The sequence below is a fragment of the Drosophila eugracilis genome, unplaced genomic scaffold (genome assembly GCF_018153835.1).
Source record: "Drosophila eugracilis isolate 14026-0451.02 unplaced genomic scaffold, ASM1815383v1 contig_722, whole genome shotgun sequence".
In the NCBI taxonomy this organism is placed as follows: Eukaryota; Metazoa; Arthropoda; class Insecta; order Diptera; family Drosophilidae; genus Drosophila; species Drosophila eugracilis.
The window spans coordinates 550,786-563,406 of record NW_024573616.1 but is presented as its reverse complement, the minus strand read 5'-3'; the positions used below and the strand labels follow the sequence as shown (position 1 = coordinate 563,406).

Genomic DNA, 12,621 nt, shown 5'->3' with positions numbered 1-12,621 from the left:
ACTTTGTCTTTGCCGTTGCCTGCCATGGGGCAAATCCTTTAGACGACGTCGCATGTTTGCCTTTTTTTGGCACTTTGTGTTCATATGATTTTATTTTTTCCTGCCCATTTGCGGCGTTTTGATATGTTACCCGGTAGCCGTGGAGCCCTGCTCGCCTTTTTTTCCCTCATCTTGGTGTTGGTTTGTAGCCTGCGGTTATGGCTGCAAAGGATCCGTACCCATACCCATACGACTCTCGTACCGAAATGAGCCACTTAAAGCGATGAGATTTTTGGCGTCTGACGGCGACGTCGGCGGCGTTTATCAAATAAATATCTTTGAAATATATAACAAATAATGAAATGCTGTCGCAGTCTGGATCAATGGGCCCGAATTGGTGTTATTAATTGCGGGCAATTGATTTGATTTGTTCTGAGGGAGATGGAAATCCCATGCATCATCCTTAAAGATCATCTAATGTTATCGCCGCTGTAAGGACCACCCAGGACTCCCAGCATCATTAGCCAGCCACCGGACTGGCCGGCCAGACATCTGAGGTCCGGGGAAGCGAATTAATTGAAACATTACCTAAGCAAACGTTGCCCAAAACGGTGAAACCAACCCGAAAGTTCTCAGGCTAATTGAATTTCCTCGTGTCCTTCCGCCTGCCACCACCCCACGTCCTTCTGCTTGTTTCCGTCCTAGAAAAATGAATGTCTCGCATTTTAAGTGCCGCCTGTGGTCGCTGCTTGTTTGTTTGTTTTTTTTTTTTTGGTTTTATGGGTCTTTGTTGGCCTGTGTTTTCACGCATAAAAATTAAAGTCCCAATGCCTGCTTTGTCTGTATGGGTTTAGCCACAAGTTGAGAACCCTCACTTACACCCAAGTTCCTTCCCCTCAGCAATTGGCTTTTGTTGCAAATGTTGCTATCATTAGTCGGCCGGCTACTTAACACGACATTGATGTGGCTTAATTATGCCCACGATGATCTAGGTGAAGCATGGAGACAGATCCCAAGGGGTCGGCATGGGAAAAAAAAAATGTGGGAGGGTTAAACTTATCTAGAATGAAGTTAAATTTTATTTAATCATTTTTGGAACATCAAAAATGTTCTCGGTGTAATAGTTTTTCAAAATTTGTTGTTTTAAATACAACAATTTTTTTTAAATAAAATACAGTTCTGATAAATACCCTCAAGCTACGCCCCTGCCTTCGCCCATTTGAACCACAAAGACTTCTTTAATTTTTGCCCATTGAAACGGAGTCGAAACTTTAGGTCTCACACGAGGTATCCGCGTGGTAATTCATTAAAACCCAAACTGGCAAGAACAGTTCCATAAACATTTCGGCCTTGATGATGAGCTGGCCCAGAAAGCCGTTAATGATGTGCCCCATGGCAGACGATTGTGATTGCTAATGTCCCTGAAATGGGTGGATAGATGGATAGATGGAATCCAGGGAAGCCAGGAGGGAGATGGACAGCTTGGAATGGCTTTGCCCGGTTGACACTCGCTTGGAGTTCAAGTGGCGCGCTGTGCATCTCAATCTCAATCTCGAGATTGACTAATGGAGGACGAGCAGGACGTGTTGATTGATTGTTTTCCCATGTAAATCGCTGGACGAATTAATCAATGCTAATGACACTTTCCCACTGAGCTGCAGCCACCCAGAAACTGCGACAAACGGAAATGTCTAGCCCAGAAGAAAAGGGAAATATAAAAAGGATGTCCATGCTACCATTCTGCAAATTGCATTTTAAGCGGATTTATGTCCACACTGCAATTTTTCAGAAAAGGATTTACTGTTTCTTAAATCTCAACCTCGAATGGAAGATAACCTTGATTTACGTTTGTCTTGTATGCGTTAATTACCCATAAGATACTTATGCTCATTAAAGCATAGATACGGACGATACGCACTGCCGGGCGAAGTTTCGTATCTTAATCATGATTTTATGCTAATGTGTCGCAGCGTCTTGTAGCTGCCAGATTACAAGATACCGAACTGCGACAACTCAACTCTTGCCAACTCGAACGCGTATCCCTTAGATACACTCCAGCAGAGCTGCCAAGTTGGCTATTTATGTATATTGTTGTTTTTAGCTGAATAAAATGGCTAAAGTTTTCATTATATTCCAAATTTTTGAAGCTTTTCGATAGTCTTGAGTTTTCAGCACTGCAAAGGACCCTTCCCATTATCAATTACAGGACAACCGCACGGCGTTTGTCCACGCCCACTTGGCTGCTCAGTTTTTTGGCCCTTGTCAACCCTTTTGTGGCTCTCGTACCTTGACTTTGTTTTCCTTGCCATTTTCCATTTGCCATTTAGCTTTCAACATTTAGCATTTCGCAGCTACATCGACTCCTGTGGCGAATTTGCTTGCTGGCCATCCAGTGCATTCGAGGGTTGCTTTGTCTCGCGTCCATTGCACTTTGGCTCGAAGGCAGGCGACGTAGCAGTACATCTATAATTACGTCACCTTGCCGTGGCAGTCATGGGCCAGGAACTTGGGCGGTGCCCCGAACTGGTGAAAACCTTTAAGACCTCGCCTTTAAGACGTCTGTTGGCCAGGGACAAGTCCTGCAATATTGACCACAACTAAGGACAAACGAGCTACCCACAAGTTCCGCCAATAAGCTGATTGTATACACAGAAAGGAGATTTATTTTAAAGATAAAGGGTATGATATTTAATTAAAACTTTCAAATGTTATAATAATATTTTCAATTTTATTAGCAATAAAAAAGGGAATGAGACTTTTCATCTTTCTCTAATGAAATAATCGCAATTATCTCTAAACTAAGAAATATTCAAACTATTTTTGTTCACTGCAAGCACCGAATAATAAATATTGCTCCAAAATTTATAAGCGGCTTGCCAGGAAAGTCTGAATAAAGAAAGTTTGGAAGCTCACGTGTCTGGAGGGTTTTTCTTAGCCTGATTTATATGTGAAATATTTTGGGCTCTGGATGGAACCGCAAGTTGACACGTCTTGTGGTCAGGCCAAAGATAATGGCAAAGCACATGTGAGGACTTTCCACTCTCCTTCTGGGGTTGGGATATATCCCAACATTTCCCTGGACCTTCGTTTTGCTGATTTTTCACACTTGCTTGGCCCTTCAGCGCAGCAACAGCTGGCCCACTGCTGTTGCCTCTTTTTTATTATTAACTTTTTCGTTTCGATTTTGGTCACGTTTGATAAGCTTGAACTAATAATTCATGAACGGACAGCTGTTGCTGCTGTGCCGCTGTTCAGCGATGATTTTTAAATATGATTTGAATGAGTTTATAAGTTTGTTTATTTATTTAATGTGAGAACCACATAAACGAAGGGAGATTCCTCCCCTGAGGGTGGTTTTGCTTTAACTTCGGATTGATTGATGTCCTTTCGCAGACAATCATTAGCTGCGAGTTGTCGATTCTCCTCCGCCCTTTTGGTATCTTCAAGCTGCCACGCCCCCCTTCAACTGTGAGTGGCGTTGACAGCTTGCCAAATTGTCTGCCGAAAATTCTTCTCAAGCTGCAGACATCGTCCCATGACCATGACGCATCATTAGCATCCAAGTCTTCCAGTATCTTATCTAAACTGAATGTTTTGCTGACAACGGATTTTATTTTAGTTTTCTACGATTTATAATAGCTGTGGTTTTAAGGAATATTCCGGACCTAGGCACTGTCTAAACACTAGAAGTTATATCGATAAAGAAGATTTAGTTAAGTATTAGTAAATAGTATGAAAAAATACTTACGTTCACAGTCTGTGGCCACGTAGCATTCTGAAAAAGAAGGAAATATATTATAAATGATTTTTTTAGAGGAAAGGTCTTACCTTCTGGAACATCTAATACAAGAAGGTCGCCTGGAGTTGATTTTTATATTACAAGTTGACAAAGCAATTAAAATATTGTGTTAAACTCACAAAATGGGGGTATCATAAGAGAATGTGCGATGCTTAGCAAGCCGAGAATAATAAATTGGAGGAAATACATGTTCTTCGATTTCAACTTAGTACCTTGACTAAGATTTGAAAGTTTTTAATAAAAAACACTTATTAACCTTATATTATGAAGAACAAACAAATTAAATCTTAAAATTTGTAAACTGTTTACAAGAGCGAAACTAATCTTTAAGCAGCATTCGAATATGCAAATTTTACGACTCGAACGGTTTGTTTCCCTTCAGTTGCTGTGTAATTTTCATATTCTCATTCAGTTGGCGATGTTGGGACCTCTACTATCTTTCATATTTATTAACCTACTTACAGATCTGAATTAATAAACTTCTTAAGAGCTTTAATTAGGAGAGAAGTTTGAAAGAAAGGCTTGTTTTTGTCATCTTTTTTTTAGGACTAGAATGTTATTTAAAAAGTTCATAGATAAACCCAAAGCCAATGGCTGACATTTGTTAATTTATTAGTACATTGCAGCAAAGAATATACATTTAAAAGTATAATACATTTTTCTTGAATAAAGATCTCAAGTTTTGGGGAACTTTTCAATCAATTATTGGCAACTCATCTCCGAGCTTTGTCCTGGATTGCAAAATGTTTTTCAAACCAAGAAGACCGATGACCAGCAAACACACCACTTTCATGATTCTGAAAATTAGAATAAAACCAGAAACAGTCAGAAAAGTTCGAAAATTTCAATGTTAATGCAACTAATCCATTAGGCAAGCCCTTTATTTATTAATTGCCCATATCGAATTCAGTTTTGTTCCTTAAAAGTAACCCAACAACGTCATCATACGCCTGAAGATGAAGCTAACCGGCAGTTTGGATATTCTCATTTTGCTGGCAATTCTAGTTTCTATACCTTCTCTTATAACTGCAAATTCTGCAGTGGTAGTGACGAAAGAAAACTTTCAAGAAATTCTGAATTCCAATGAGTTGCTGTTGCTCAGCTTTTATACGGATTGGTGCCGTTTTAGCCAGATTTTGGAACCCATTTTTGAGGAGGCGGCGGCGAAGGTTCATCAGAAATTCCCTGAACCTGGCCGTGTGATCCTGGGAAAAGTGAATTGCGATGTTGAAGAGCTATTGTCCGACCAGTTTGATATACTAAAGTATCCCACTCTGAAGATCATTAGAAACGGATTGATTAGCAATCAGGAGTACCGCGGCCAGAGATCTGTGGAGGCCTTCGTGCAGTTTGTGGAGAAAGAGCTTTCGGATCCCATTAAAGAGTTCCACCGGATCGATGAGCTTACAAATGCCGAAGTGGGCGATGGCATGGTTATTGGTTATTTTGCATCCAAGGATCATGTGGAATATGATAACTATCGCAGGGTAGCGAGTCTTCTACGAGATGATTGTAGGTGAGTTTATGATACTTTAATGAACATTTTAAAAAATTATATACGTATTAATTGATTAATGTTTACCTATCCCGTATAAGATTTCTTGTGGGTTTTGGTGACTTAACTAAAAATCTTCGTCCACCCGGAAAGAATGTCCTCATCTTTCGCGGAGATCCCTCCATTCGAAACCAAAAGCACCCCTACGCGGAGTACTCGGGCAACATGACCAGCTTTAAGGAGTTAACCGCTTGGGTCGATAAGGTTTGTCTGGCAATGGTGCGAGAAGTAACCTTCAACAATGCCGAGGAGCTATCCGAGGAGGGACTGCCTTTCGTTTTGCTGTTCTACAACAAAAAAGATCTGAGTCCCATACAGGAGTTCAAGAATGCGATTCATGCCCAACTGGAAAATGAGACGAGGGTTAATTTCCTGACTGCAGACGGGGAACTCTTCAAGCACCCACTCTTCCATTTGGGCAAGTCCATGGATGATCTGCCACTAATCGCCATCGATTCCTTTGTCCACATGTACCTGTTTCCGGAATTCAAGGATATTCACCGTCCCGGTGTCCTTAAGAAGTTCATCGATGATCTCTTCAGCGGCACACACCATTATAATTTCCACTTGGCACTCGATGCTCAAGAAAAATCTGAGTCCACAATCGATCCAGCTGAAATCCCGCCGGTCGTCCGCGAGTCGAAGTTTAAGGAGCTTATGCCCTCCAAGCACCGCTATACCTTGGTCAACCGTACTAGAGATGAGTTGTAAGAGCAGTTAATGATAATACTTTACTTTTACATGTTCAACTTTCATTTTCACTTGATTTTAATAAATTATTAATTCTGTCACGATTTAAAAATTAAAATTAAATTTGAATTCGATTTAGCTTATTCAATGATACTAATTACAAGGTACATGGTCTGTAAGGTGGGGTATAAAGATTCTTTTCTTATCAATTAAACTTAATATTCAACTTAAATTTGTTTAATACTAATAAAACTCACCAGCTATGAACTTTATGAATTGGCTACCTAAAAGTTAGAATACTTTTCTAGGCTAATACAAATAGCTTTTTCATTTGTAGATAATAAAAATGGTAATTTCCCATTCAAGTCAGAATCTTTCCTAGATATGACGTTAAATATTTTCACAAGCCCATTACCGACTAGTCCAGCATTGAATGCCCAATTTGGGATGCTGTGACAAATCGAACACCCATCGGATATGGACATCGCATCAGAGAATCCAAGAGATGACACGTGCCTCGATATCGATATTTCTTGGAAGATCGTCTCTGTCTCCAGAACAGGCAACCCGATTTCATTTGAATACGCCTTGCCGACTGCTCCAGAGAAGACCATATAAATACTAATAAACTCATTAGTGAAGCATCTCACAAACAAATCTCACAGGTGCAAAATACCAGTACAGTGTGCTTAGAGTTTAGAAATGCAGATGAAATTGATATAATTTTATAACAACCTAATATTGAAAGTTCTCTGAGGTATCTGTGGTTATTAATAAAGAGTTTAATTTGTCATAAAATTAAAGTCCAACACAAAATTGTTTTTAAATGTCTTATCTCAGGGAGTTTATACTCATGCTCTTGTAAGAAATGTATCCTTTATGAAGCTTGATTAAAACAAATTTCACATAATTACATTATTTTTATGCAAAATAACTATGATTATAACCCATATATCTAAGAAGATTATTATTGCAAAAAGTTAAAAAATGATTTTAGAAGATAAAGAAAATCATTTTCTTAGTTTGCTTACCACAGTAAACGACTTTAGATCAACCTTTATTCAAAGATCTGCCCTGAAGACAATGTAATATTCTCGAGGGAGTGTCTCTACACTCCTTTTTAAGATCTTGCCTTGAAACTTACACTCTTACTCCAATATTGTCATAATTAATAATATCTTTATGGTCATATGCCAGCGGACGAACGAGCGTGAAGTAGCGAGATGGGGTATCTGCAACTTCAACTGCGGTGCAGCTGCAGGTGCAACTGCCTCTAATCAGCGTCAGGAGCGCGTGCCACTCGCGTTGTCACCTGCACAATTATAGAATTTTCCATAGTCGGGCAGTGGTGGCCACCAAAATGGCCAGGTCCCAAAATGGTCGCCCGCCAAGAGTCCGCGCGAAGTGTCCGCCATAAATAACTGCCAATAAATGTCAACGGTTTTGGCGCATTAACATAACAGCTAAGCCGAATTCGTTGACAGGTGACTGCTTTTTCTTACTGCCTTGACTGGGCAGCATCTTCCATCCAGCCAGCCATCAATCCATCCACTGGCATCATTATTTCTTGGGCCACAATTGAAATAATCGCCTTTTAATCGCCTACGCCTCGACGGGCTGACTTGGGCTCCAATTACCGCTGCAATCGTTAACTCTTCAGGCTGTCAGGCTTGGCCAAGTTGGCCAAGAGCTAGCTCCTCAATTGCCACTGGGCTCATCAGGCCGATCGACAATAGCTGCGGAAGTCACGTGCGGAAGTTTTAAAACTTTCTCAGTTACAGTGTTGGCCGACAAGCATGCGAGTTCTAGATTAAAGCTGGAAAAACTTCCGTTTGGGTGCTATCTTTTTTTGGAAATTAACCTAGTTTAGTTTAAGGTGATTTTAGTTAGATTTCATGTACCGTTATGGGGAAGGTAATATGACTAAAAGCAAAAAGAAACCAACCAAAAATATTCAAAGAAATACATAAAAAATTGTCTAATTCCTCTTTCAAGACTCCCAAAACGTTCCATTAAAAAATTTAAATATTAAAAAAATGTTTCATTAAAAGTGCACTTTTTTACATTCGTTTTGAATAAAACTCAACCTTAAAAGTTTCTTAAATTTTATTCATATCAATCTATCAAAAGCAATATCAGATATCAATATTTTAATCTACTTATTTTGACAAAATTCTTTTAAATTTTGAAATTCACAAATATACTTTTGGCTAACACATTAGGAAAGTTCAAAAACATATATTTAAGAATTAGAATATATAGATCAATTGACACATATTTCTCAGAAATTTCCCAAAAAGTCAAGTTGAATTTTCCACTAATTCTACCTTCTTAAAACCTTAAAAAATAACGATAAACTACAGACCTGCTGGCAATTACAATGGCAATTTGCAGTGGTCAAATGTGTGATATTTCAATTAAAACTTAACGGCGCAAGTCATTAAACGGCAGATACAACATGTACAGCAATCGGAGGGAAAACAAGATGCCGCAAAAAGTGCAAATGTCGCAGCAGACGGGGAAAAATCGACAACAAAAGCAGAAATATCGGCGGCAGCCAGCATTTGAGAGAGCTCAACATATTCAAAGTTGTGCACGAGCGCGATTGCGATTGCGATTCCAATTTCATTTTGTGCTCGGCGACAGGGCAAAAACCATTTGGCCAACAACAAATGGAAAAAAAACACAAACAAAACGTTTTTGTTTAATTAAATTAACAAAATACGCGTCGGATGAGCGGCTAAAAAACTCGGTTATTTTGCACGCAGGCCAGCACGCCAACACGTGTTGCAGAATTGGCCCAGAGAGCCAAGTTGGCCAAAAGAGACGAGCGAGAGAGAGAGAGAGAGTCTAACTTAAAGCCTGCTCTTAAGGCTTTTGTGTCTCACTTGCACTTACTGCCCAAGTGACTCCATCTCACTCGAGACACCATTCCGTTGGTGGCCACTCACTCGCTCTCCATGCGACTATAGCTCATGCGCCCTGTTGTCTCGCTCTGCGGCATTCGGCCAACCCGTTCTGGCCAATCAACAAAAAGCGGTCGAAAACCAGGCGGAGCCTCCCCGAACGGACCCTCAATGCAACCTGGCCGGGAGCCCTAAACTCTGGCCAAAGGCCCATAAACCAAAACCAAAACCCTGCCCCTGCGCCATTGCAGCTGTCTGAAGAGTCTGTCAACCATTTGGCGTCCATGACCAAGCATGACGGCTATCTGGCCCCTGTTTCTGGCGGCTCTGCTTTCTGCTGGCTTTCTGGCTGGCATTTTGACATCTCGCTCCGAGGCTTCTGGAGTCGGTGGCGCCGCACTGCAGCATCTGCAACATCTGCAGCCACATCAGTTATCTGTCCCGCTGCGGTTTACGGCGATAAATGTGCGCCATCATGCAACTGGATGCGGACTTTGCATTGCGGTACCGCTTTGCGGCTGCTGCTGTTTCCACTTCGTGCAACTGTGTAACCCGAAAAAATTGACCAAAAATTATAACCCTTTGTCGACGAGAAAGATCGGAAATAAACCAAAATTTGTACCTGGCATAAATTTATTTAAATGAATAAGAACTCTATATTCTTTTTTGTTATTGCCAATCAAAACTTAAGTGAAAGATATAGTCCTGTCGTTGAAATATTGTCAAGAATTTTAGAATTAAAAAACATTTCAATTCAAATTTTATAAGTTTAAGTTTACAAATAATTATTGTAATTCATTAAAGAGTGGTAAATATTTATCTTTAATTTAAAAAAAGCTATAAGATATTCCTTAACAAACTATATTTTAAATTGAATTACTATTTTTTACAAATAATGGAACAAATAAGAACCCCGATAAAATTCTATGGCCAATTGATTTTATCTTTGGTCTACATTCTATTCAGTCATATTTAATCAGTCATAATTAATAATAAACGGAAATCCTTTAAAACAATTTTAACTTTAATATTTAAAGCTTATAGTTAAATAGTTATGCTACTAAATGTTTAACAATATTGATGACAAAATGCCAATTTTTAATTCTTAGTTCCAATTTTATATATGTATGTTATAGAGAAAGTTTGATATCATATACTGCTAGACAGACATGAAAAAATCGACTAGGGTGTTAATAATGATCTGAAATATGTATACTTTATGTGTACGGAGACTTTCTGTTATGGAATTTGTAAATATATATTAATAGAATATATCCATATACATTTAAAGACATTTCTGTGTTTAAATTTACTTCAACACAAGAAGAAACGCTATAGAGGAGCCCCGCGAGTATAAGATACCCGTTACTGCTTTACACAATTTTAAAATATTTATTATGGTAGTGGTCATTCTCCATGTGAGGCCTTATAACCTATATTTATTCATAAATAGCGAAATATTGTTCAGATTTTACAATGTCAAACGACGACATACACTTTAATATTATGTACGGCACATTTTTCCACGGCTTGTGGGCGTTATTGTGGGGCGTGGCTGGATGCTGAAATAAAAAAATGGCAGGATGCTGCTGCGTATGGACCGCAAGAATCTGCCTGCTTAATCTCAACTCTGTATCACTTATATTTCCTGAGATCTTAGCGTTCATATGGCAGACAGACAGACGGACAGACAGACAGACGGACGGACATGGTTGAATTGACTTCGCTATTGATACTGATCAATAATATATGTACTTTATAGGGTAAAAAACTCTTTCTTCTAACATACCCTTTTTATCTACAAGTAACGGGTATAATAACTCCTTTGAATAGTCAACATTATTGTAAAGTTCATGTCCCGGTCCCCACACAGATTACAATACCATTTATTTACCATAATAACATAGGTAATATTTATAGGTTTGGCATATTTATCGTGCCTTAGCTTTGGGTTCAAATTTAAGTCAATTGACACAAAAACTTTATAAATTAATTTTTCTTTTTAATGAACAATCTTTTTTGTGATAGATAAAGATAAAGATAGATAGAAAACATTTTTCTTTAAACCGATCAATAGTATGCATATTTTTGTTAATACTAGTGTATAAAATGTCTTTCCAAGTCAAAAAAAACGTTTTTTTGTGTTGGGGACCGAGAGAGTAAAAACACCATTTTGCCTTTTTGATAAATGATTTAAAAAGTCCGCTAGCTTAGCTTTATCTCAGTGCCATCATTCAAAATGGCTGGTCGAATGGCCGTATGGTCGTATGCAAATACAAAATGGCATTGATGACAGTGCAAACAAGGGCGGCGACAGTCATGAGCCGATAACGAAACTTTTGCTGCACTCAAATAAATGAATTACAGCACGAAAAGCGCATAAAATGGCAGCAAGGCCGTAAAAAATGTGTAATTGCTGCGGGTGGGCAATTAGGTGAAATAATCAAATTAGCTGATAAATCGAAAGGGAAACTGCTGGACATTAAGTTCACCGACGGGCGGTAAAAAACAACAATCGCTAAATGAAGCAATTTCCCAGTGATTCGAATATGGAAAAGTCAGGCACATTGCTGGCAATGGGAACAAACATACCTGGCATTCTGCTAGCCGTGCATTAAGTTCTGAGTCCCCAGGTGGACGGGCCAATTGCATTGATTAACTAAATAAACGGCCTTCCCCCTGCAGCACTTGCATTTTAATTTCATTTATTTCGACCTTTTTCCCCGAGGAATGCCACTTCCAGTTGCAGTTGCAGTTGCAGTTGTCACAGCCAAAATCTGCTGCCTTATTCCCACCCGCCGGCGACACATGTCCGTGCCCATAAAAAACGCCTTGTCAGAAGATTAAAAAAAGGAAAAAAAATGACAAAAAATAAACAAAAATACATATAAAAAGAAAAGACAATCAAAAAAGATGCGAATCCAGAGGCGAGCAGGGCAAAAAGAAATAAACCAAGTGCTCCAATAAAAATTCCACCGCCTTCGCCCGCATGCCGACCTGCTCGCACATAATCACCCCGTCTCTTTCTCTCTCGCACTCTCCCTCTCTCTTTTTTGTTTCAGCATTTATTGTTTTTTTTTAAGAGCGCATCGCCGCTTTTTCCCCAACTTGCTCTTGAGCTTGGCTTACATTGCGTATGAGTGAAATTTTTTCAGTGGCAACGCTTGAAATGAATATGTGCGATTATTAGCCACAAAAAAGAGTGTTTCGCTTTTTGCCACCGACTTTGGTAGTTTTTGCGGATTTTTAATTTGAATATTACATGTATTAAAAACTCATTACTACGCGTGGTTCGCCATCGAAGTTGGTCAATGGGCTAATGGTCGTCGGATGCGATTTTTTTGTGTTCCCGTCCCGTTCGTCTTTGGCAGAAAATTATGCATTTGCGAGCGGAACAAATGCATTAAATATTTGGTTTTATCCTTATTTTGGCTGTGGAATTAGCATAGAATTAAATATGAGCGAAGAACACTTACTTACTTACTTAAAAGCATCGTTTTGGGAAAGTCGATTAATAAAGATCATAGGAAAATCTTAACTTCTCTTAAAGTCTTACACATTTTTTAGTACATTCTCCTTAAATGTGATGAAAAGATTCATTTAACTAAAACGTAACAGCTGACAGCTACAGTAAAACTAAATTATGGAAAAAGTGGTAATATTAATATTCTTTTAAATCTTTGTTCCCCTTA

The 12,621-nt window shown here is 39.0% G+C and overlaps 1 protein-coding gene and 1 long non-coding RNA gene across 2 annotated transcripts; one reads left to right on the top strand and one right to left on the bottom strand.

Annotated features, from left to right (window-relative positions):
• Window positions 1–3,587: 3,587 nt before the first annotated feature.
• Window positions 3,588–3,835, bottom strand: LOC108115122. Its single transcript, XR_001772781.1, has 3 exons — window positions 3,808–3,835; window positions 3,728–3,754; window positions 3,588–3,662 (listed from the first exon to the last, which is right to left on the bottom strand). It is a non-coding gene; the product is annotated as an uncharacterized LOC108115122 (long non-coding RNA).
• An 899-nt stretch (window positions 3,836–4,734) lies between these two features.
• LOC108115121 (endoplasmic reticulum resident protein 44) lies at window positions 4,735–6,044 on the top strand. The gene is made up of 2 exons (XM_017226373.2): window positions 4,735–5,294; window positions 5,375–6,044. Exons 1-2 carry the CDS (start codon window positions 4,735–4,737, stop codon window positions 6,042–6,044), a joined length of 1,230 nt encoding a protein of 409 aa, XP_017081862.1.
• Window positions 6,045–12,621: the final 6,577 nt, after the last annotated feature.